General features: G+C 39.6%; 1 protein-coding gene across 1 annotated transcript in view; it reads right to left on the bottom strand.

Annotated features, from left to right (window-relative positions):
• Positions 1-3,097: 3,097 nt before the first annotated feature.
• LOC124123557 overlaps positions 3,098-27,122 on the bottom strand; it is a 126,219-nt gene continuing 102,194 nt past the window's right edge. The window contains exons 25-28 of the mRNA XM_048381967.1: positions 26,207-26,381; positions 23,755-23,977; positions 10,431-10,519; positions 3,098-4,130 (exon numbers count right to left, since the gene is read on the bottom strand). Coding sequence (XP_048237924.1) covers positions 4,019-4,130; positions 10,431-10,519; positions 23,755-23,977; positions 26,207-26,381 — 599 coding nt within the window. The 3' untranslated portion in view covers positions 3,098-4,018. The remainder of the gene's footprint in view (positions 4,131-10,430; positions 10,520-23,754; positions 23,978-26,206; positions 26,382-27,122) is intronic.

Genomic DNA, 27,122 nt, shown 5'->3' with positions numbered 1-27,122 from the left:
TGCAATCAACCTGAATCCAGTTACTGGAATGTCAAACCCGCTTGGTTAAAACAAGAATTGCAGTTAGATCCGCTATATGCTGTAGATCTCCTGTAGTCAAGAGATGCAATAGCGAGGCAGAACTATGTCAATTTATGAGGGACAGACAGCTACTCGAACATATAAAAACATAGCACCCTAAGATAAAAATGAAATCATATCATGAACGAAAATAGAAATTATATCAACACAAAAAGAGAAAGTATATGAGTACTAAAACTTGCAATAGATATGTGTACCCTACGACAGTCTACAACACACTGACATCGCATCAAATATATTTGTGTACCGATTACATAACTCTTACTGACATGGTGGGGTGGTAGTTCACGCGAAACGGACGACACTGTGAAATAGAGCGGCTCCTTTGATATCGCCTCACAACATACTTTTAATGAATGACCCATTAAACGATGATGCGGCGTTATACAACTAACAAACAAACAAAATTTTGAGGAATTCACAACAATCTCTATGACGAGGTATGCATATCTTGCAATCAACCTGAATCCAGTTACTGGAATGTCAAACCCGCTTGGTTAAAACAAGAATTGCAGTTAGATCCGCTATATGCTGTAGATCTCCTGTAGTCAAGAGATGCAATAGCGAGGCAGAACTATGTCAATTTATGAGGGACAGACAGCTACTCGAACATATAAAAACATAGCACCCTAAGATAAAAATAAAATCATATCATGAACGAAAATAGAAATTATATCAACACAAAAAGAGAAAGTATATGAGTACTAAAACTTGCAATAGATATGTGTAAACCTACGACAGTCTACAACACACTGACATCGCATCAAATATATTTGTGTACCGATTACATAACTCTTACTGACAGGGTGGGGTGGTAGTTCACGCGAAACGGACGACACTGTGAAATAAAGCGGCTCCTTTGATATCGCCTCACAACATACTTTTAATGAATGACCCATTAAACGATGATACACATCAGGATCGCGGAGAAAATACAAGAATCGTTCTCGTTGAATACATATATCAAGGCACCGATTCATCTTTCATAAACTTTTTGTGTCTTTGTGCTTAATATATCCACATATCAACGAAAATATGTAATACATGTATCCACAAAAAATATACATGTACAGGCTAGATATTTGCCCACAGCAACACCTGCATCACTGTTTATTCACGTGTGGTGTGGCAGATTGTAATTGACTGAGAGCAAGTATTGTAGAATCACCTGTAAATAAGTCCGACACTATAATTAGACACAACGTACTAATGAGAATATGAGAATTATCATAAGAAGGCTGTTGCGTTTTTCTTAACTATTACCATTTTCATACCAAAAGTGACAATGCAGTTAAAAGTTGCTTTAGTGTCACAATATTCACTCACGTTTTCCTCAATGGCATTGAAACATAATTCCCACTGGTCAGTTCGACACCGCATGTAATTAAATAATTATTTCGAGATTTCGTTAGAATGTAAGATATTCAGCCAAACGTTATGCAATAAAAGACGAATAGTTTTTTCCAATAAAATATGCGCACTCGTAACTGTATATTGCATACCTAGTGCCACGTAATTGCCCAGTGTGATGTATCAACGGGACATGAAATGGGAAATGAAATAGAAACTAACTAAACTTTAATGGGTTGTGGAAAATAACTCCAATGAATTGGAGTACACGCACATGAATTCGTATGATAAACTGTCAAAACATTTTGAGAGGTAAGGCCGGATTCATTAAAGATCGCTACAATATGTAAAACAGGTGAAATTTGTAGAACTTCTATAAAGAAAACATCCAACCAAATGCCCTTTTTAAATAGTAATGTAATGATATAACATAAAGTATATTTCACATGATACAGTATACTTTGCACACAGTTAGTTGATGCTTTAAAGGGACTGACGAAAACATGGGAGAAATATTTTAATAACGCTGTAAAATAGTTGAATTAAGTTAAAATTTGTTAAATTATGTGACATGAAACTTCTAAGAACTATATATATGCGACACTAAAACACAAGTTTTGAGCAAAGGGAAATATTCTCGCCCATGCGCCTGCCCATGGGCCAAACCTTTCCTCACCCATGGGTGAAATATTTCAATAACGCTATAACATAGTTGAATTAAGTAAAATTGAGTAACATTATGTGCCATGAAAATGGTAAGAACACCTCGAGTATTTGCGAAACAAAAACATAAGTTTTGAGAAAAGGAAAATATTCTCGCCCATGGGCCAAACCTTTTTCTCGCCCATGGGCGAAATATTTCAATATCGCTATAAAATAGTTGAATTAGGTTAAAATGAGTTACATTTTGTGTCACGATACTTGAATGAATACATTTAATGTATTTGCGAAACAAAAACATGAGTTTTAAGTAAAGGAACATATTCTCGCCCATGGGCCAAATCTTTTTCTTGCCCATGGGCGAAATATTTCAATATTGCTATAAAATAGTTGAATTAAGTTAAAATAAGTTAAATTTTGTGTCTTGATACTTGAATGAATACATTTAATGTATTTGCGAAACAAAAACATGAGTTTTAAGTAAAGGAACATATTTTCGCCCATGGGCCTGCCCATCGGCAAAACCTTTTTCTCATCCATGGGCAAAATATTTCAATATCGCTATAAAATAGTTGAATTAAGTTAAAATGAGTTAAATTTTGTTTGATGATACTTGAATGACTACATTTAATGTATTTGCGAAACAAAAACATTAGTTTTGAGTAAAGGAACATATTCTCGCCCATGGGCCTGCCCATGGGCCTACCCATGGGCCAGTCTTCGCCCATGGGCCACATGGGCGATATAGTATAAATATTGAGTTTTTTAACAATTTTCTTTTCATTTTTTCTTCCTTGGTATGTTCCCATGAAAACAGCATGTTAATTTTGTAAATACCTTTGACCGAGAGTCAGCCACGACCGTAGAGTTTCTGGACTTTTGGGTTTCCAGAATTAAAATGGGACGTGTTACATACAAATCCCCGGACACCTGACTATCAGTGTATTCTTAAAAAAACATTCTCATCCTTGTGAATAGTTGAACTTAATAACAGAAACACACCTGATAAAAAAACCCTACTTTTTATTAGATGTAACAAATAGAAACAATATATTAACATACTAAGAATTAAGTATTTTAACTGTGTTAACATTGTCAAAATAGTCACATCCTTAAGACTAGCAACATGCTTACAACCTTACAACCAAGTTGGTAATACTGAAAATATCACTCACCAGATTAAATACTACCCTGATACAAATACAGGTAGAAAAACTGAGGCTGAGGCCCAAAGAAAGTGAAGAGCGCGAATGTCTCCTAGATAGATGGTGGATGACACAGCAGTTATTGACATTGACTTATCTATAAGTTCATGTTCAGTTGTCGGATCCCATGTTCCCTAACACATGTCAGCACACTATCTCCACACAGGATTAGAAACTACCTGCTCCCTTCATGTGGGATGATGAGGTCCAATCAAACAAACCCTGTCTTACATGTTGATTGTCTGATGTAAACCAGTTTATGCATATTTAGTGAACTCGATCATTCAATAGAAGCAGCTGGATCTAGAAAGTGTATTTCACCACCCACCAGTGATATTTGATCAACACTGTTTACAATTAGCATAATCTGCATAATATCTAAAGTCCAAAATACATTAATGCAAATAACCTATGTCTCGATGTATGTTGCCTACTAAAACCACTGAACAGACAGTGCATGGTATTGCAATTTTACATGGTCTCAAAAATGAGAATAACAACTGTATAAATAAATATATCAAAGGTTTTAGTTTATAACCAAAACAAAAGTGTAACAATATATCACAAAGTCCTTTCCAAAATTCATACAAGAAATCCAGAAAAACATATCGTACAAACGTGCCTGTGTAAATCTAACAAAATACTATATAGATGTTTAGATGCATCAAGTTGGTCGGCTTGAACACAAGGACATCTGCTGCTGGTCCTGCACACTAGTTCTTCTAGGGGCATAGTAATGCCGTGGTGATGTAGTCCACCTTGATCTCGTTGGTGATGGTGAAGCTCCGACTCTGTGCGATGGGGTAGTGACGGCGCTCAGTACACTGGAGAGTTCTGCAACACATACAAGATTCAGCAGCTGCAAGTGCTTCTCTTGCCTTTCCTAGGTGGGTGGAAAGCAATATTTGTTCCTCACATGTACTCCAATGATACCCCTTGATAACAAACATTGCAGTGTTCAGATAGGAGCCTGGCTGACACTAAGATGTTTGTATTGACCAGTGACATTCACGTAGTATTAAATTCTATATACAAATACATTAATGCAAAGTCACATATTCTGTTTGAAAGTGAAGACAGTCCAGGTGATGCTGTATGAATGTGAAGACAGTCCAGTTAATTCTGTATGAATGTGTAGACAGTCCAGGTGATGGTGTATGAATGTGTAGACAGTCCAGGTGATGGTGTATGAATGTGTAGACAGTCCAGGTGATGCTGTATGAATGTGTAGACAGTCCAGGTGATTCTGTATGAATGTGTAGATAGTCCAGGTGATTCTATATGAATGTGTAGACAGTCGAGGTGATGCTGTATGAATGTGTAGACAGTCCAGGTGATTCTGTATGAATGTGTAGACAGTTCAGGTGATAGTGTATGAATGTGTAGTCAGTCGAGGTGATTCTGTATGAATGTGTAGGCAGTCCTGGTGATGGTGTATGAATGTGTAGACAGTTCAGGTGATGGTGTATGAATGTGTTGGCAGTCCAGGTAATTCTGTAGGAATGTGTAGACAGTCCAGGTGATTCTATATGAATGTGTAGACAGTCCATGTGATTCTGTATGAATGTGAAGACAATCCAGGTGATTCTGTATGAATGTGTAGACAGTCCAGGTGATTCTGTATGAATGTGTAGACAGTCCATGTGATTCTGTATGCATGTGTAGACAGTCCAGCTGATTTTGTATGGATGTGTAGACAGTCCAGGTGATTCTGTATGAATGTGAAGACAATCCTGGTGATTCTGTATGAATGTGTAGACAGTTCAGGTGATTCTGTATGAATGTGTAGACAGTTCAGGTGATAGTGTATGAATGTGTAGTCAGTCGAGGTGATTCTGTATGAATGTGTAGACAGTTCAGGTGATAGTGTATGAATGTGTAGACAGTCCAGGTGATTCTATATGAATGTGTAGGCAGTCCTGGTGATGGTGTATGAATGTGTAGACAGTTCAGGTGATGGTGTATGAATGTGTTGGCAGTCCAGGTAATTCTGTATGAATGAGTAGACAGTTCAGGTGATGGTGTATGAATGTGTAGACAGTCCAGGGGATTCTGTATGAATGTGTAGACAGTCCAGCTGATTTTGTATGGATGTGTAGACAGTCCAGGTGTTTCTGTAGGAATGTGTAGGCAGTTCAGGTGATGGTGTATGAATGAGTAGACAGTTCAGGTGATGGTGTATGAATGTGTAGACAGTCCAGGGGATTCTGTATGAATGTGTAGATAGTCCAGGTGATTCTGTATGAATGTGTAGACAGTCCTGGTGATGGTGTATGAATGTGTAGACAGTTCACGTGATGGTGTATGAATGTGTAGGCAGTCAAGGTAATTCCGTATGAATGTGTAGACAGTCCAGGTGATTGTTGTATGTATGTGTAGACAGTTCAGGTCATTCTGTATCCATGTATAGACAGTCCAGGTGATTCTGTAGGAATTTGGAGGCAGTTCAGGTGATGGTGTATGAATGTGTAGACAGTCTAGGTGCTTCTGTATGCATGTGTAGACAGTCCAGGTGCTTCTGTATACATGTGTAGACAGTCCAGGTAATTATGTATGAATGTGTAGACAGTCCAGGTGATTCTGTATGCATGTGTAGACAGTCCAGCTGATTTTGTATGGATGTGTAGACAGTCCAGGTGATTCTGTATGAATGTGAAGACAGTCCAGGTGATTCTGTATGAATGTGTAGACAGTTCAGGTGATAGTGTATGAATGTGTAGTCAGTCGAGGTGATTCTGTATGAATGTGTAGACAGTTCAGGTGATAGTGTATGAATGTGTAGACAGTCCAGGTGATGGTGTATGAATGTGTTGGCAGTCCAGGTAATTCTGTATGAATGTGTAGACAGTTCAGGTGATGGTGTATGAATGTGTAGACAGTCCAGGTGATTCTGTAGGAATGTGTAGACAGTCCAGGTGATTCTATATGAATGTGAAGACAGTCCAGGTGATTCTGTATGAATGTGAAGACAATCCAGGTGATTCTGTATGAATGTGTAGACAGTCCAGGTGATTCTGTATGAGTGTGTAGACAGTTCAGGTAATTCTGTATGAATGTGTAGACAGTTCAGGTGATAGTGTATGAATGTGTAGTCAGTCGAGGTGATTCTGTTTGAATGTGTAGACAGTTCAGGTGATAGTGTATGAATGTGTAGACAGTCGAGGTGATTCTGTATGAATGTGTAGATAGTCCAGGTGATTCTATATGAATGTGTAGGCAGTCCTGGTGATGGTGTATGAATGTGTAGACAGTTCAGGTGATGGTGTATGAATGTGTTGGCAGTCCATGTGATTCTGTATGAATGTGTAGACAGTTCAGGTGATGGTGTATGAATGTGTAGACAGTCCAGGGGATTCTGTATGAATGTGTAGACAGTCCAGGTGATTCTATATGAATGTGAAGACAGGCCAGGTTATTCTGTATGAATGTGTAGACAGTCCAGGTGATTCTATATAAATGTGTAGGCAGTCCTGGTGATGGTGTATGAATGTGTAGACAGTTCAGGTGATGGTGTATGAATGTGTTGGCAGTCCAGGTAATTCTGTATGAATGAGTAGACAGTTCAGGTGATGGTGTATGAATGTGTAGACAGTCCAGGGGATTCTGTATGAATGTGTAGACAGTCCAGCTGATTTTGTATGGATGTGTAGACAGTCCAGGTGTTTCTGTAGGAATGTGTAGGCAGTTCAGGTGATGGTGTATGAATGAGTAGACAGTTCAGGTGATGGTGTATGAATGTGTAGACAGTCCAGGGGATTCTGTATGAATGTGTAGATAGTCCAGGTGATTCTGTATGAATGTGTAGACAGTCCTGGTGATGGTGTATGAATGTGTAGACAGTTCACGTGATGGTGTATGAATGTGTAGGCAGTCAAGGTAATTCCGTATGAATGTGTAGACAGTCCAGGTGATTGTTGTATGTATGTGTAGACAGTTCAGGTCATTCTGTATCCATGTATAGACAGTCCAGGTGATTCTGTAGGAATTTGGAGGCAGTTCAGGTGATGGTGTATGAATGTGTAGACAGTCTAGGTGCTTCTGTATGCATGTGTAGACAGTCCAGGTGCTTCTGTATACATGTGTAGACAGTCCAGGTAATTATGTATGAATGTGTAGACAGTCCAGGTGATTCTGTATGCATGTGTAGACAGTCCAGCTGATTTTGTATGGATGTGTAGACAGTCCAGGTGATTCTGTATGAATGTGAAGACAGTCCAGGTGATTCTGTATGAATGTGTAGACAGTTCAGGTGATAGTGTATGAATGTGTAGTCAGTCGAGGTGATTCTGTATGAATGTGTAGACAGTTCAGGTGATAGTGTATGAATGTGTAGACAGTCCAGGTGATGGTGTATGAATGTGTTGGCAGTCCAGGTAATTCTGTATGAATGTGTAGACAGTTCAGGTGATGGTGTATGAATGTGTAGACAGTCCAGGTGATTCTGTAGGAATGTGTAGACAGTCCAGGTGATTCTATATGAATGTGAAGACAGTCCAGGTGATTCTGTATGAATGTGAAGACAATCCAGGTGATTCTGTATGAATGTGTAGACAGTCCAGGTGATTCTGTATGAATGTGTAGACAGTTCAGGTAATTCTGTATGAATGTGTAGACAGTTCAGGTGATGGTGTATGAATGTGTAGACAGTCCAGGGGATTCTGTATGAATGTGTAGACAGTCCAGGTGATTCTGTTTGAATGTGTAGACAGTTCAGGTGATAGTGTATGAATGTGTAGACAGTCGAGGTGATTCTGTATGAATGTGTAGATAGTCCAGGTGATTCTATATGAATGTGTAGGCAGTCCTGGTGATGGTGTATGAATGTGTAGACAGTTCAGGTGATGGTGTATGAATGTGTTGGCAGTCCATGTGATTCTGTATGAATGTGTAGACAGTTCAGGTGATGGTGTATGAATGTGTAGACAGTCCAGGGGATTCTGTATGAATGTGTAGACAGTCCAGGTGATTCTATATGAATGTGAAGACAGGCCAGGTTATTCTGTATGAATGTGTAGACAGTCCAGGTGATTCTGTATGAATGAGAAGAAAGTCCAGGAGATTCTGTATGAATGTGTAGCTAGTTCAGGTGATTCTGTATGAATGTGTAGACGGTCCAGGTGATTCTGTATGAATGTGAAGTAGTCGAGGTGATTCTGTATGAATGTGTAGACAGTTCAGGTGATAGTGTATGAATGTGTAGACAGTTCAGGTGATGGTATATGAATATGAAGACAGTCCAGGTGATTCTGTATGAATGTGTAGTCAGTTCACGTAATTCTGTATGAATGTGTAGACAGTCCAGGTGATTCTATATGAATGAGAGTGAGTGAGTGAGTGAGATAGGTTTAACGCCGCTTTTAACAGTATTCCAGTTATATCGCGGCGTTTCAGCTATATGTGGGAGGAAAGCCCGAAGTGATGCAGGTCTCAGACATTTACCACTTCGGTGAAACCCACGAGCACGGGTATGGTGCTGACAAACCTAGAAACATAATCAGGGCGAACCAGGATTCGAACCCACAATCATAGGTTTCTGGCGTGCCCAAGGGACGCAACTCTGCACAGCGAATCGCGGCGCCTTAGACGACTGGGCTACCCGTGCCCCCCTAAATGAATGAGAAGACAGTCCAGGTGATTCTGTATGATTGTGTAGACAGTTCAGGTGATAGTGTATGAATGTGTAGTCAGTCGAGGTGATTCTGTATGAATGTGTAGACAGTTCAGGTGATAGTGTATGAATGTGTAGGCAGTCCTGGTGATGGTGTATGAATGTGTAGACAATTCAGGTGATGGTGTATAAATGTGTTGGCAGTCCAGGTAATTCTGTATGAATGTGTAGACAGTCCAGGTGATTCTGTATGAATGTGTAGACAGTTCAGGTGATAGTGTATGAATGTGTAGTCAGTCGAGGTGATTCTGTATGAATGTGTAGACAGTTCAGGTGATAGTGTATGAATGTGTAGACAGTTCAGGTGATAGTGTATGAATGTGTAGTCAGTCGAGGTGATTCTGTATGAATGTGTAGACAGTTCAGGTGATAGTGTATGAATGTGTAGGCAGTCCTGGTGATTGTGTATGAATGTGTAGACAATTCAGGTGATGGTGTATGAATGTGTTGGCAGTCCAGGTAATTCTGTATGAATGTGTAGACAGTTCAGGTGATTCTGTATGAATGTGTAGACAGTTCAGGTGATAGTGTATGAATGTGTAGTCAGTCGAGGTGATTCTGTATGAATGTGTAGACAGTTCAGGTAATAGTGTATGAATGTGTAGTCAGTCGAGGTGATTCTATATGAATGTGTAGGCAGTCCTGGTGATGGTGTATTAATGTGTAGACAGTTCAGGTGATGGTGTATGAATGTGTTGGCAGTCCAGGTAATTCTGTATGAATGAGTAGACAGTCCAGGTCATTCTGTATGCATGTGTAGACAGTCCAGGTGATTATGTATGAATGTGTAGACAGTCCAGGGGATTCTGTATGCATGTGTAGACAGTCCAGCTGATTTTGTATGAATGTGTAGTCAGTCCAGGTGTTTCTGTAGGAATGTGTAGGCAGTTCAGGTAATGGTGGATGAATGTGTTGGTAGTCCAGGTCATTCTGTAGAAATGTGTAGAGTGTCAAGGTGTTTCTGTATGCATGTGTAGACAGTCCAGGTGCTTCTGTGCGAGTAGACAGTCCAGGTGATTCTGTATGTGTAGACAGTCCAGGTAATTCTGTATGTGTAGACAGTCCAGGTAATTCTGTATGTGTAGACAGTCCAGGTAATTCTGTATGTGTAGACAGTCCAGGTAATTCTGTATGTGTAGACAGTCCAGGTGAGGCTGTATGTGGAGACAGTCCAGGTGATGCTGTATGTGTAGACAGTCCAGGTGATGCTGTATGTGTAGACAGTTCAGGTGAGGCTGTATGTGTAGACAGTCCAGGTGAGGCTGTATGTGTAGACAGTCCAGGTGATGCTGTATGTGTAGACAGTCCAGGTGATGCTGTATGTGTAGACAGTCCAGGTGAGGCTGTATGTGTAGACAGTCCAGGTGAGGCTGTATGTGTAGACAGTCCAGGTGATGCTGTATGTGTAGACAGTCCAGGTGAGGCTGTATGTGTAGATATGCTGTCTGAAAGTGGAGAATGCTTACCTTTTGGCCAGTAGTCGATGTTGGTTGACTTCCAGATTGAGGAAATTGGGCGTGGTCACGACTGGCTGTTGAACTAGTTCTGAAGGTCCCTGCAAAAGATGTTAGTTTCAACTACGTATCCTGACACCTACTCAGGTTGACAAAAAGCATTTGAACAAACACTATGAAGCACATATCCATCCAGCACAACTCTGGACTGCTGCCTAGCCACTAACTTGTGTAATCCCTGCTGAGTATGTTCCAAGAATAATAACCTAGAAATACTCTAACAATTCCACCATGAAGTTCCTTGACCTGTGATTCCACCCGTTATCAGTGGTTCTGGTCACTAGTGCATATCTCCTACAAGCTGAGAATTGTCACACAGTGCAACTGTTACCTTCTGCTATGGTAGATAGATGTTAACAGCATCATGTTAACCAATCAAACCAATCAAAACAAATTACGGTGTATCCATGGCTTGTGTAGCAACTTCCTGAAAAGATGCTGTAACATTACTTCTGACTAAAGTAATTTACTTGATATTTAGTACATTCAGTTCAACCACAATCGTGCATGTGTTGTGAATTTCAGATTCAGTTGAAGAGTTAATACAGAATACATTCCTACGATTTAGGGCTGCAACGATACAGGAAGGTCACGATACAATACGCATCTCGATATTCTGGTCACGATACGATACGTATCTCGATACGCAATGATAAAAAAAAAAGACTTAAACTATGTCAAGATTGAACCATTCATGATTGTAGAACAGTCGAAATTATTTTTATAAAAACAAGACTACTGAAGTTGTTAAGCTTCAAAGTGGAACTTTCTCTAACTTTCCTTCAAAACAATTCAAAGTTCAAACACCAGAAGTAGTATAGGTAATACGGGTTCTGCCACAACCCCACTGGAGCCAGATTTATATACCTATACCACCACTACAGGGGGAATTTTTTATGCAAAAATGATGATGCGATTCAACGATCGTCATAAGTCGTATTAAAAGAAACATCAATATTAATTAATAATGGATAAAATTTACTATAGCCCACGAGGATATTGGAAAGGTATAGGAGCAATACAAAATTTAGCCACTGCGGCTAAGGTATCTAAAGATGTGGCCAAGGATTGGTTAAAGAAACGAGCGATGTGGCAAACATACTTACCGGCACCGCGTTATATACCGAGGAAGAAGTTTGATATTTTTACAACGAATGAAGTTCATCAGGCTGACCTCTTGTTTCTTCCCCATGATAAGGTAAGACGCAAAACGTATAAATATGCTTTAACCGTAGTGGATGTGGCTAGTCGCTACAAGGAGGCTGAACCATTAACCTCGAAAGATTCAACAGAAGTAGCTAATGCACTGAGTCGCATATATAAACAGGGACCACTAAAATGGCCCAAGTTATTTCAAGTAGATCCTGGTCGCGAGTTTATGGGATCAGTAACTAAACTGTTAACAGAACACGATGTCGAAATCAGGCGTGGTCAAAAAGAGGCCCACCGTAGTCAAGCTATCGTTAAAAGATTTAACTGGACATTAGCGGAACTTTTGTTTGGATATCAGTATGGGATCGAAATGAAATCGGATCGATTAAGATGAACCGAATGGGTGACATGGATATCAGCTGTTGTATCAGCGCTGAATAATGAAGTAACGAGATTAATCGGGAAGAAACCATCCGATGCCATTAAAATGAAATCTGTGACTTCCGAATCTTCAGCACCGAGGAGAGTCAAAGAACAAAAACTTCCGGATAGAGTAAGCGTAAGATATTTATACCAGCCCGATGAACTCAAAGGAGGCCTACGTCCTGCAACCGGTCCCGTAAGATATATAACATTAATCGATTGGTTATGAAAGAAGGAGAGCCTATTCTTTATTATTTTAAAGATGGACCGGGCAGGGCATTTGTACGAGAAGAGTTGCTCATAGTCCCCAACGATACAGTATTACCACCATAACCAAAGCATAGGTAATTACACCATCCTTATCAATCCATCTCTTTGTATCTAAAGGGATAATGATGTCTTGTTCATTCTTAATCCATATATCCTGTGATTGTAACTTCTTGAAGAGTTCATCTCGTGTTTGAATGTTCTACCGTTGAATAATGCTTCTTTATAATGTTCGTGTTTGATATGCTTTTTTACCACATACTTCTTAACACCCTTAGCTTTTCTTATCTCTCCATTATCAGACTTCTTTATAGAATACATCTTAGGTCTTAATCCGACATACTCCGCTATAGGAGTCCCAGCACATTCATCCTTCATCTTAATACCTTTTTATTTACTACGCTGTGCAGTGGATTATCTTTTGGGTAATCGCTCGTGTCGTACACATCTATTTTTTCTGCTATATCTTTATACACATCCTCGGTTTGTATTTCCATCAACAAAGAATCTGTGTCGGTATATAACGCCGTATTGCTTCTTAAGTTCGTTGTAATAAAAGTCATACATTAAGTGTTTTGACAAGTCAAGAATACTCATACCAACGTACACCGGTCTGTTGAATTTTATATTACTCTTCTGCATATGCAACGCGGCTAAGTCGTTATCAAATATCTTGCTTCTGTTAAAAGCCGGACTGGCTATAAGTTTCCTGAGTCTTTCTTCCTCATTAGATCTGACAAATTTAACATCAACATGCTTCCTTAGATTCTCCATAGTTTTACCAAATACCGAGTTATTCATGAGCTTATACAGATTCTTTTCGAAATCGCTGGTAGCTATCTTTCTTAAATCTGTGTTCAGCCTTATATAGGGCTCCATCCAAAGGCTTTGATCAAACTTTAGAACTCTGTGTATTTTCTTTAGTTTCATACCTAATGATAGATATAACTGGAGATTTCTGTAGTGAACTATATATTTTGTCTTATCCATCAAATTTGGTACAAGTTTTTCTACGTTAGCTAACCTTGTATTACCCATCAAGGAGTGTTGATATTCCGACATCCAATCTTTATTAACCATTAATCTTTCGGGAGCTAGCGGATAACTGTTATGGTCTTTATGTATCGAATTTGGATATTCCAAGTCAACTTCTAGTATGTACCCTTTATTCACATTGATATTATGGATATCATTCACTTCCATCCACTCAAAACCACCCTTGGGTAAAGGTTGACTCATAGCCCATCCGTACAAATTATTGGTGTCGAGATATAATATATGAGTGTCGGGTTTACTCAGATCATATCCTTCCACTAATTTATTATTAGCCTTAGAATACCTTTTCGCTACCATCGATATACCACCTCTTAATCCTTTCTCAATAAACAAGAGCATATCGTAATCGGTGAGTAGTTTTAGTTCTACACCGGTCTTCTTCAACAATGCATCCCACGATAGTCCGGGACTGGAATAGTACCATGCCGGGTCCAAGCCGTATTGTTTTAAACATGTCTTTCTAAATATCTCAAATATATCGGCGAGTAACAGTACATTGGCTTTTAAGTACAGATCGTGATAATCACCTAAATTCTTACAACCTAATTTATCCCACACCGTCAGAGCGTGTTCATAATCAGCATCTGTTATTTTAGTTTCTGTTAAGTTACTTTAGAATGATTCAAGGGGTGGTAATTTAGTTTCGTTGAATCTAGACCAATCATCCATATATTCGTAAGGATATACACCTTTTATCAGCAACAAATGACGAGTTAAACGATCGGTATATTGATTTGTTATTGCAAAGTCATCGGGATTGTTCACATTAGCTAAATTGTCCAGGGAAGATAACAGAAACTGTACGGAGTCTATGAATCTAAGCCCATTACTTTGCTTTATTCTAGCTTTCCCATCCTTGTCCGATAATGTATAGTTTTAGTCAACGAGAATGATATCTATTTTTTCCATATTATTAGGAATACACGTTAAACCGCCGTCGGTCTTTGAGATAGCTTGCATAATGAGATGAGAATCATAGGCTCTAAGGTTATGAAACACAACGGGGATGGGTATTGTTTGAGAATTCATTTTTAGTTTCAAGTTACACTCGTTATGCGCGGCTCCTCGATAATTACCCGTGACATGGCAATGATCTCTTACGGAATCCCCATTCAGGGGTTTATTACAAACATGACAACTCGTTGACTTCTTATAGGCCCTCCAATCATCCCTCGTCATACACATGGGTTTCTTACACGATAAATTTTCCCTGATTATTCTCTCTTCAGTTTGTAGATATTTTAGGAACTTTCCCGCTGCATCGGGACCTCTGTAAATCACGGGCGGGTTTGTTTTCCCATCATACCTTACAACTATATATCCAAACCCACAAGGAATATGTTCTTGAGTTTTCTACGTAAAACTATCTTGATTGCTGTGTTCAGTATTTTCTATAGGTTTGATAAGTGCTTCGAAGTCAGCGTAAATTACATACGGTACTGGCATTTGATTACAATGATGTTCAAATTTTAATATTTTTTTTCCCTCTTTAGGCATATCGATCCTGATAGCAGTCTGTCCAACGGCTCTGCAGTCTTCTTTATGCGCTTCTAACAGATCTTGTCTGCAGTACCCATGCAGGCATCTTTCGCAGAAATATTTCCTTTTCCTTATATTTTGTTTGATCGTATAATAGCCTGTTAAAACTCTTTATCCACGTATAATGATATTTTCCATCTTCTTTTTATCAGAAATGAATTGATTCTGGGAATATGTCCCGGAGCCGAGCTTATCCTGTATACAACAATTCCTTTAGAATGTCCGAAAACATTTATAGCTAAATTATTTTGCTTTTTCACCCTATCAATTTGTGATATTGGTGTAGGTTCGTCTATGCCATCAAAGTTGAGTCCGTCGTTTTGGGGATAGCTAGAAGGTCTATTTGCAATTTTAGAATCTACGGGGAACAATGCAGATCTTATCATCATTCTTAAACAGTCATCAGATTTATTTTTTACATTAATTATGGCTTTTTTCTTTTTATAATACGGGGGTAAATCTATATAAGATCCACCTTTGAAGGGCATATAATTTGCTATATCTAAATATAAACTATCGATTTTATCCACACCCCAACCCGAACCTCTATTAGTCCAGCGTTCTAAAGTTTCCTGTATCTGTTGAATTGATGTATCTAATGATGAGCTTATAGTATCGGATTCGGTTATAACTTCTTGATTGCTTCGGAAATATGGTTCAGTATATTCAGTGCTATGGTCTGTGCTACTCAATGACATTTTAATCGTCAGCTGGTATTTTATACTATGTAAATCATCTAATTCCTCGTTAGATATTTACCAACGCCGGCTGTGGGTACAAATTTTAACTCATTATTTTTTCAACATCATCGGATTTATTATTTTTATCATCGGGTTGATTATTATCTAGTAAAGCGATCAATTCAGCTTTTCTCATTCGAGAATAACCTCTCAGCCCACTGTCTTTTGCTTGAGCTTTGAGTTCTCTAACAGTCTGGGGTTTGTTGTATTCCAAACCGAGTAAATCAATCAATTCAGCTTTTCTCATTCGAGAATATCCATGTAGATCACTTGTTTTGCCAAGGCCTTCAACTCTCTGACAAAAACCATTGTGGTTTTAATGGTATATGCAAAATGAGTCAAATCTCTAAATGGTTGTTTTTCATATATCTAAATACAAATTCTCCCTAACCTATTCCTCTCATTGATGCAATCTCTCTTCCTAGCGTAAATAATCTGGTTCCTGACCCTATCAGCACTATGTTTCTTACATAAACAATAACGACCTTTGACCCCTATCCCACATACAGAACAAACGTAATTGATGTTTCCCTGTCTCATGTAATAGGAGTGGATACCACAGTAAACACCCACAGAACGTCGGTTACATTGAGTCGGCTTCCCCATGAGTGTAAATCTGCACAGATTCATGGTTATACATCTATCATATCATTTGTCTAAATGCAAATCACATCTCCACTGGTGAGTCATAGCTGTCATCACTATTTATAGATTAGTTGATACGTAATAGCTCATAGCTTATGTGTAGCTAAAAATAGACAACAGTCAGCGGTATTTATAGAGTAACAGTCAGGGTTATTTATAGATTAGCAGTCAGGGTTATTTATAGATTAGCAGTCAGGGTGACATAGTATGTTTACAGGTCATGGTTTATGCGTAGTTATTGTATAACTGAAAATTACAATGACTGTCAATCCCAAAGCTATTAATGCTATCTCTCTGTTTTTTTGTTCCTCTGATGGTGTATAAAACTGACTTATTGTTGGTTTCTGTATTGGGTCAAGTTTTTTTCCTTAAACGAGGAAGTATTCACGCATGGCAGATTCAACATCCTTAAACGTTTGAATTGAATGTCCTTGTTTACGCAGTTCTTCATTAATAAAATCTAATCTCTCCATTCTGCGCCTGGTTCATTGTGACTGGGCTGCTTCGAGTTGTTCTAATGCTTTATTATGTCGTTTACGCTCCTCTTCAACTTCTTTAGCGTTTGATTCCCTCAGAGTAGAAAATAAATAATTACTCCCCGAAAGAGCTAGAGCATTAACAATAGCCCCACCGACCATCATCGCAATTGTTGCCATATTCATATGAATATAAAATATTCAAATGTTTAATTACTTCATTATGTCTTCCGTGATAAGCCCTTGTTTGATGAGCATATCTTTTGTAGCCATAGCCAATCCAATATCAAGAATTACCATACCGATATCATAACCATTAAAATCTAGCTTGGGTGGTGTGGCTTTAGTAATCATTTTAGCTATACGGGCATAGAAATGGACAAGCCGCTGACCACCGCTGAATGATACGTTGCGTTTACCAAATTTTACCGTCTGTAACTGGAGTAGTGAAGCTTTTTATATCATTATATGGGGGCTAACCTCTAATTGAACTTCTTGTTGTGTAATCGGGGGTGATGTTTTCTCTTTTCCAGTCTTATAAAACAACCATACAGCCGCTATAGCAACAACACCTAGTGCCCAAGTTATAATCGGACGACTATGAATATTTGAATTATGTATTAGTTTTCTAGCCTTCCTCGCTAACGCACCCTTCCTACCAGCGGCGATTTTTCTGGGGTTCTTAGTAACAGTGGCTTGTGATTTCCCAATTGCTGGTATTTCCTCATTCACTTGTTGTAATTGTGCAATCGCTGGTATTTCCTCGTTCACTTGTTGCGTCTCCACAATCTGTTGTGGTGTCACTTGAGTCTCCATTATTATTAAGTGGGCACGTATGTTAAATGGACAATACCTAGCTGTTATTAAAGCTGTGGTGAGTGGAGCTAAGAACATTCCGTATCTATGATAAAACTCACAGCTTACTGCGCTTATAGCGTGTTAGATGAATGGGTCTTTCTCGAGAGATTCGCATAAAAACATGCGATGTTCTGCCGGGGTAGAACTTTTGGTATTTCTTTTAAATGCATCGGAGGGGTTTTCGAACAACATTAAAATACCCTTCAACGATCTCGTGGGGACGTTTATATTGATATTCCAAGTCATATCTTTTTTGCTCCTTATGTTCTTCGGTGTCGAAGCACGCAATCATACAAAATGGCTTAACTTCCTGTATGCTGGTTACGAATTTGTCTGGCTAATTCAGGATCTGTTATTATATCATACTCCAGTGAGATATTGTCAATGGAATAGCTTCAGCAGCTCTGATTACTCTACCATAGTCATTAAAAGTTAGTTCGTATTCTAACCTATCACCTAGGGATGCTTGATAAAAGGGCATGTGACTATCTAGTAATTCAAAGTTGAGCGGAATATAGAATCGGTTACCTAATGCGCCGGCAACAGCGAGATCTTTTACGATGGTATTATCACCATTATCAGAACCCACAAGCAGTCTCAATGTGTTCCGATTACAAATACCTTGGTACTGTAAGTTTTCCCTCTCTTTATCCGTTCTCCAGAGATCCATGTAACAATAGTATACATCGCTATCATCGATACTCAAAACCTCATTACCGCTAATTTTTATCGCGATTTTCTTAACGATAGCACGACCTATGTTCTGAACAGGCTCCCTGTTAACGTCGGCAGAAGTCAAACTAATCGTAAATGCTAGTTGGACAGTTCCCGAAATTTACACATCGTGTGCGCCGAGATTAGGAAAGCGAACCAGAAGCGTTTGATTCTGATCAATGGTACTAGGGTTATTAGTTATAGTTACAGACTGACGAATTGCTTTGACCCCTAATGGATCCCGTAGTCTACGTTGTGGGTTTAACTTGCGTCCGTATTGCGAAGACATTGTTATATTGAAATTATGTAACCTTATGTTTAATATAAAAATGGATGATATTAATCTAGATAACATAACTGATACTAGTACAATCGAAGAGGGTACTGATGAAACCAGCTTTACGAATCTTAACGATGAACTTTTGAAACCAGCCGTTAATGATTATTACGATGCCTTAAAAGAAAGTCCAATTGGTCGTGACTATTCAAAGTTTACGATAGATAGTAAAGGAATATTGCGACTGAGTGGCTCTCCGGATATTGATCTTATGAATTCTCGTACCTTAAGCCCCTAGCCTTGTCTACGATAGCCAGTAAACACGGCATCAACTTTGTTCGTAATGAATTAGGTTTTGTAGACTACTCACGAGAAAAACTTTCTGCGAATACTACTAAGGTTCTTCAGACTGTGCGTGCTGAACTCGGTACCATAGATAATTTGGAAGAAAGCTCGAAGCTGGTCTCGGACGGACTCGGAGAAATCTTGGATACCTACTACGATAATTCCACGTTACAGGTACCATCCTCGGAGTTCAGTATTAGGGAATTACGAGGTCTTGACAAGGCAATGCAAACAATGCGGGGATCATTCATCAATAATATAGCCAAGCTATCCGAACTCGACAAGCATATAGCTTATGAGAAAACAAAACTTGAACAGGCGGGTGATGAATTCAGTAGAAGCCGCATTGCTGAAAGATTGCGTAACTTAAAAGATGAAAGATCGGCCCGCCTCGAGGCTGCTTCCAGTAATAGAAAGGCACTTCGTTCACAAATCAGTCGAATTCGAGAAACTATCGATCAAGTCCTCAACGATGACACTACACTGCCCGATAAAATTAAAACATTGTTCAGAGAAGAGGGAATAACCATTGCCAGTATTTAAACTGCATTGGGATTTATTATATCGACTTTGACTCTCACGTTAACCAGTGGCAGCGGACCACCCACATCCCCTACTGATATAAAAATGGTGTAAAAGAGTGGATAAGAGAGCATTTAAAAGCATTAGGTTCAGCACTGGGAAAGCTCTCTGAGAAAGCCGCGTCTGCACTTCCCGGTATAATAGGGAGTATTGTTTCCTGGCTCTTGAATTTATTAGCTAAGACCACCACTTGGCTTAGTCAAAACTTGTGGGCACTGATCATAGCATTTGCAGGGCTGTTGTACGTATCCGCTAAAGACTATATATCCAAATCATGAGTAAACCAGCTGCGACTCCGCCTACTATAAGCGCTGTTTTTTCATCGATATGTTGTTGATTTTTAGCTGCAATATGTGGTGGCACTTGTGCGTCAGTAGATGGTTGTGAAACATGTGGTGTCTGTGGCTTGACTATTCCCGTTTCGCCTGTGTTTGTTTTCGTTATTAATTCGGTGTTAATATCTGAATTTATACCTGTTTTTTTGTTGATCAGTAGCAATAACAATTTTATTATTATAGCCTATCACTTGACCGATCTTAAGTTCCATATTACTCGGAGACATGTATAGTCCCGGTGCATAAACGAAGTCTTCTTTGGATTGAGCGTACTGTAATACATCTTGATAACGTTTTATAGAAGATGGTATGTCAACTGGTGAATTAATAGCATCCTCTACGTTTGCGATAAACTGTTTTTGCGCATCGAGTGCCGTCCCATAACCGATGATTCCCGTTCGTGTTTGCGATTGTGCACCAAGAATTGCCCATACATAAGTTCTTATTGATTCATTAACTCTTACAACACCTGGGTTAGTAAAATTATTTTCTGTTTTATCATATAGAAATTCATTCCAAGCATTTCCAGGTGGTTGCTCAACCTTTTGAACGGTGAAAGCAACACCACCCTTAAAGTTCATACGATGGTCTCTCCACTCGTTACTCGAGAGAGCAAAGCTCGGAAGAAGCCGACCTCTTTTCAGTAAATCATCGCTGACTTCTTTAACAGAGGAGTGTGCACCAGCGTACAGAATACCTAGACCATGGTTAACTCCACTCAGACGCCAATCTTTACTCGTAGAAACATTAAATTCCTGACAAATACATATTTAAGTTATGATATAGTATCTTTGTATATTTAATATGTATGTCACACTCCCGGGAATAACAAATGGTCAGTCTATTGAACTGCTTCATACTATCGATACCTCAGATGGACAACTTGAAGTCGCTCTCTGTGATGTAACATATTACCTGCGGTGGACCAATATAAGTGATGCGAGAGGTAATAAGATATTTATGGATATAGACGTGCACACTATACCTGATGGGTATTACAGCGTATGCTCACTCAATGATGAAATTTTTAAACCTTTGGGAGCTAGTCTCACACAAAATGAGTCGAATGGGATGCTGAGTTTAAGCATTGGAGAAAAGCAAGTAATTATTCATTGGAGCTTATCAGATACACTTGGATTTGTAATAGGAGTTGAATCAAAAGAAGTAGTAATACAACCCAATGAAACATGGTATGGAGTTAAATTACCCGATTTAGTTCCCTATAAAGAGTTGTGCATCCATCTTGATCAGATCAGTACAACGGTTAATATTCAACTTGAAAGTCCTTCAACTCTACTGAGAGCTATTCCAGTCAAAGATGAAAAATACAATAGCGGTAGAACTGAATCTTTCTCATCATTACAATATAAAAAATTAAAGCGTGGTATTATTTCAGACCTCAAAATTTCTGTATTAGATGTAAAACATCAACCTGTACATATAGGATACTTGAGTGTAACACTCCATATTATAAATAATGGTTGATTCATCAGGCCCTGGATCACTCAGACAATGTAATACAATGCTCTTTCCGATCTTAGAGACACAGAAGGATCCTGTAAACCCGGTACCGATGGTAAGTTATACGCTTTACACTTACAAGATAATGTATACAAGCGGAAAGAAGTTACATTCACAGGGATTCTAGGAGATTTAAGCGATGTCGACGTTAGTAGACTCAATAAAAACACTTTGTATAATCTTACTCTCAACGATGATAATAAATGGACTATGATCGAAGCAAAAATCAAGTGGCTACTGAATATTGTCATTACCCCACCATATGTGATGACGGGTAAGGCACATAATTTAACTAAGTAAATAAATAGTGGGGTCGTACTCGGGGCTTATATCCCATCAAAACGAAAAAGTGTGTTAGTCTCTCCCCTGCCAGAAAACCCAGGTCATATGTTATTTAGTCGTCCGGCATAAAAAAATGTTAGTTTAAATTTGGTTACTGAATTCAATGATATTAAAGATAACTTGAGTGCAATACCTGATCTTTCTACGCTTATTATTGAAGTCTTGTTTGGAGATGCACCGGTAGATGCCTTCGAAATATTACCAGGTCTATCAATTAAATGGCTAAAGAAACACCAACGTCAACGTTGCAGTATTATTTATATGGGAGTATCACCCGTTGCAACCCTTGAGGGGGTCCAAATTATTAAAAATGACAGCATTTCTCTTACTAAGATATTCATGCCGTATAATATACATTTAATAAGGTTGATGTATACTCTCAAAACAGTGAAGCAAGACCAATTAAAAACTATTATATGATATAATAATATACACTATGGGTTTATATCCAGCGCTCGATGAAAAGATGGATACTGTTGATGGATTTTGATTACATCAAATAAGCGACATAAAACATCGAATAGAGAAGGATAGGGAGTTGAGACTTGGATTGTATAAAAAGTATCGCAGAGCCGTGAATGCTCTCGACGGAGTTGACACCGAGCTAGTAACGGCTGGATTCGGTGTAGCCGGTGGTGGTTTATTATCAACTATAATCGCCGCACCTATCGTACTTGGCATGGAAATAGCCGCCGGAGTCTCGGGACTGGCAGGAATAGCAATAAAATTCATTTCTTGTAAGTTGCAAAAGAAAGCATTAAAACATGATAATATTCGTATACTCGCCGAAGCAAAGTTGAACAGCATTGAGGATCATATTTCAACAGCAATGGCTGATTGTAAGATATCCGAGGAGGAGTTTCGTTTAGTGATGTCAGAACTCACCAAATACAACGCAATGAAGCAGGAGATTTGATCAAATTCTCATAAAACCAGTGGTATTAGCAAGGACGAGAAAAAAAAGTTCATAGAACAGGGGAGACAACAATCGCGTCAATTATTCCGTGCCAAAACCAAATAACTCGTTGGAGATTAAAAATAGATTGCTTACTATCATTAGATCACACCGCATAAAATCATACATTTATTTAGAAGAATGCTTACATAAGTATATAATAATGGAGAATTACAAACCAACAAAGGAAGAACTCGAAAAAGCTATTGAAGCATTTATGGTCAGGGACAAAATTATCAAATGGAGAGAATTACCACAAGGTATATATTATATCAGTGATGTCAAACCAACCAAATACGGTCATCAATTGTTTCTTTCCAATTACCAAGAAGAGTATATAGTCTGGTCTCCTAGTAAAATGAACGAAGAACTTAGTAAAAATGTTGAGTATCACTTTGTTAAAAATAATGGTATACGTATGAATAAAAATAATAGAGAATATTTTCATTACAATTTAGTTTAATGTCAGGACGATCGTTAAATCGCATCAGCGTTTTGGCATAAAGAATTCCCCCTGTAGTGGTGGTATAGGTATATAAATCTGGCTCCAGTGTGGTTGCGGCAGAACCGCTATTACCTATACTACTCCAGAAAATAATTAATGTACTCCACCAGTGATACAACTTCAGAGAATTTTGATGCAATGGTCGAAGAAATCGTATCTGAAATCGGCCATGTCAATATCTACTTGTCATTATATCAATATTCAATACAGTTAGTAAACACAATTTGAAACCGAACTAAATTAAATTATTCTCATGAAACAAGTAGTGAGTGAGTGAGTATGGTTTTACGCCGCTTTTAGCAATATTCCAGCAATATCACGGCGGGGGATACCAGAAATGGGCTTCACACATTGTACCCATGTCGGGAATCGAACGCGTGACGAGTGAACGCTTTAACCACTAGGCTACCCGACCGCCCCCATGAAACAAGTACCGGTACATCATTTTAGACCAACATGTTTAATGTTTCATAATGCATTTGGTTCCCATCAGGCATATCTTTGCATCCAAGTGTTATAATCCCTGCTGCTGATGTATACTTACTGTCTGCCACATGGGCTGGTCATCCTTGAAGGTGAGGGGAATGGTGCTACCCACAATACCAGAAGAAAAATCCAACACTTGCATCCTGCGTGGTGCTGCTTTAATCGTCTTCATGCGTTTTCGTTTAGTTACTGAACGTAATCGTTTGGTGACTTCTTGCGAGTTGTCCTTGAAAATTGGTTGGATGAGAAGAACCCCCGTCTCTATCAGGACCTCGTTGAACCTACAATGAAGGCAGTGTGACAGGTGAACGGAAATACTGACAGTCAGACGTTTCTGCCTCTATACTAACAGTCAGATGTCTCTGGCTCTATACTGACAGTCAGATGTTTCTGCCTCTATACTGACAGTCAGATGTCCCTGGCTCTATACTGACAGTCAGATGTCTCTGGCTCTATACTGACAGTCAGACTTCCTTGACTCTAAACTAACAGTCAGATGTCTCTGGCTCTATACTGACAGTCAGATGTTCCTGGCTCTACACTGAAAGTCAGACTTCCTTGACTCTATACAGACAGTCAGATGTCCCTGGCTCTATACTGACAGTCAGATGTCTCTGGCTCTATACTGACAGTCAGATGTTCCTGGCTCTATACTGACAGTCAGACTTCCTTGACTCTAAACTAACAGTCAGATGTCCCTGGCTCTATACTGACAGTCAGATGTTCCTGGCTCTATACTGACAGTCAGATGTTCCTGGCTCTATACTGACAGTCAGATGTCTCTGGCTCTATACTGACAGTCAGATGTTCCTGGCTCTATACTGACAGTCAGATGTTCCTGGCTCTATACTGACAGTCAGACTTCCTTGACTCTAAACTAACAGTCAGATGTCCCTGGCTCTATACTGACAGTCAGATGTCCCTGGCTCTAAACTAACAGTCAGATGTCTCTGGCTCTATACTGACAGTCAGATGTTCCTGGCTCTACACTGAAAGTCAGACTTCCTTGACTCTATACAGACAGTCAGATGTCCCTGGCTCTATACTGACAGTCAGATGTCTCTGGCTCTATACTGACAGTCAGATGTTCCTGGCTCTATACTGACAGTCAGACTTCCTTGACTCTAAACTAACAGTCAGATGTCCCTGGCTCTATACTGACAGTCAGATGTTCCTGGCTCTATACTGACAGTCAGATGTTCCTGGCTCTATACTGACAGTCAGATGTCTCTGGCTCTATACTGACAGTCAGATGTTCCTGGCTCTATACTGACAGTCAGATGTTCCTGGCTCTATACTGACAGTCAGACTTCCTTGACTCTAAACTAACAGTCAGATGTCCCTGGCTCTATACTGACAGTCAGATGTCCCTGGCTCTAAACTAACAGTCAGATGTCTCTGGCTCTATACTGACAGTCAGATGTTCCTGGCTCTACACTGAAAGTCAGACTTCCTTGACTCTATACAGACAGTCAGATGTCCCTGGCTCTATACTGACAGTCAGATGTCTCTGGCTCTATACTGACAGTCAGACTTCCTTGACTCTAAACAGACAGTCAGATGTCCCTGGCTCTATACTGACAGTCAGATGTCTCTGGCTCTATACTGACAGTCAGACTTCCTTGACTCTAAACTAACAGTCAGATGTCTCTGGCTCTATATTGACAGTCAGATGTTCCTGGCTCTACACTGACAGTCAGATGTTCCTGGCTCTATACTGCCAGTCAGACGTTTCTGCCTCTATACTGCCAGTCAGATGTCTCTGGCTCTATACTGACAGTCAGATGTTCCTGGCTCTATACTGACAGTCAGATGTTCCTGGCTCTATACTGACAGTCAGATGTTCCTGGCTCTATACTGACAGTCAGACGTTTCTGCCTCTATACTAACAGTCAGATGTCTCTGGCTCTATACTGACAGTCAGATGTTCCTGGCTCTATACTGACAGTCAGATGTCCCTGGCTCTATACTGACAGTCAGATGTCTCTGGCTCTATACTAACAGTCAGATGTTCCTGGTTCTATACTGACAGTCAGATGTTCCTGGTTCTATACTGACAGTCAGATGTTCCTGGCTCTATGCTGACAGTCAGATGTTCCTGGCTCTATACTGACAGTCAGATGTCCCTGGCTCTATACCCACAGTCAGATGTTCCTGGCTCTATACTGAAAGTCAGACGTCTCTGGCTCTGTACTGACAGTCAAATGTTCCTGGCTCTATACAGACAGTCAGATGTCCCTGGCTCTATACTGACAGTCAGACGTCCCTGGCTCTATACTGACAGTCAGAGGTCCCTCGATCTATACCTACAGTCAGACGTCTGGCTCTGTACTGACAGTCAGACGTCTATGGCTCATACTGACAGTCAGACGTCCCTGGCTCTATACTGACAGTCAGATGTCTCTCACTCTATACTGACAGTCAGATGTCCCTGGCTCTATACTGACACAGCAGTAAGATGTCCCTGGCTCTATCATGACTCAGTCAGATGTCCCTGGCTCTATACTCACACTTGCAGAATCTGCTTGAAGATTAGCCTCCTCTCAGCCTCCAGTTTCTGCATCAGAGGATGGTGCAGGGACAGCCCAGTGTGCAGCCGATGTTGCATGTCCTCCATGTGTCCTTTGATCTCTAACCGTTGGTCATCACTAAGCTTCTCTTCCTCAAAAACTGTTGTCACGTTACCTACAACAGACTTGACTTCATTGAAAAGCAGATTGCTGCAACCTTACAAACCCTATATTACCCCACCTTACACGTACAACATTAACCCACCTTACACGTACAACATTAACCCACCTTACACATCCAACATTAACCCACCTTACACGAACAACATTAACCTACCTTACACGTACAACATATACCCCACCTTACACATCCAACATTAACCCACCTTACACGTACAACATTAACCCACCTTACACGTACAACATTAACCCACCTTACATGAACAACATTAACCCACCTTACACATCCAACATTAACCCACCTTACACGAACAACATTAACCCACCTTACACGTACAACATTAACCCACCTTACACGAACAACATTAACCCACCTTACACATCCAAAATTAACCCAGCTTACACGAACAACATAAACCCACCTTACATGTACAACATTAACCCACCTTACACGAACAACATTTACCCACCTTACACGAACAACATTAACCTACCTTACACGTACAACATTAACCCACCTTACACGTACAACATTAACCCACCTTACACGAACAACATTAACCCACCTTACACATCCAACATTAACCCACCTTACACGAACAACATTAACCCACCTTACACGTACAACATTAACCCACCTTACACGAACAACATTAACCCACCTTACACGAACAACATTAACCCACCTTACACATCCAACATTAACCCACCTTACACGAACAACATTAACCTACCT

Source organism: Haliotis rufescens, unplaced genomic scaffold, assembly GCF_023055435.1.
Source record: "Haliotis rufescens isolate VD_foot unplaced genomic scaffold, xgHalRufe1.0.p SCAF_4, whole genome shotgun sequence".
NCBI lineage: Eukaryota > Metazoa > Mollusca > Gastropoda > Lepetellida > Haliotidae > Haliotis > Haliotis rufescens.
The sequence above is the reverse complement of the archived record's forward strand: the minus strand, read 5'-3'. Positions and strand labels throughout refer to the sequence as shown.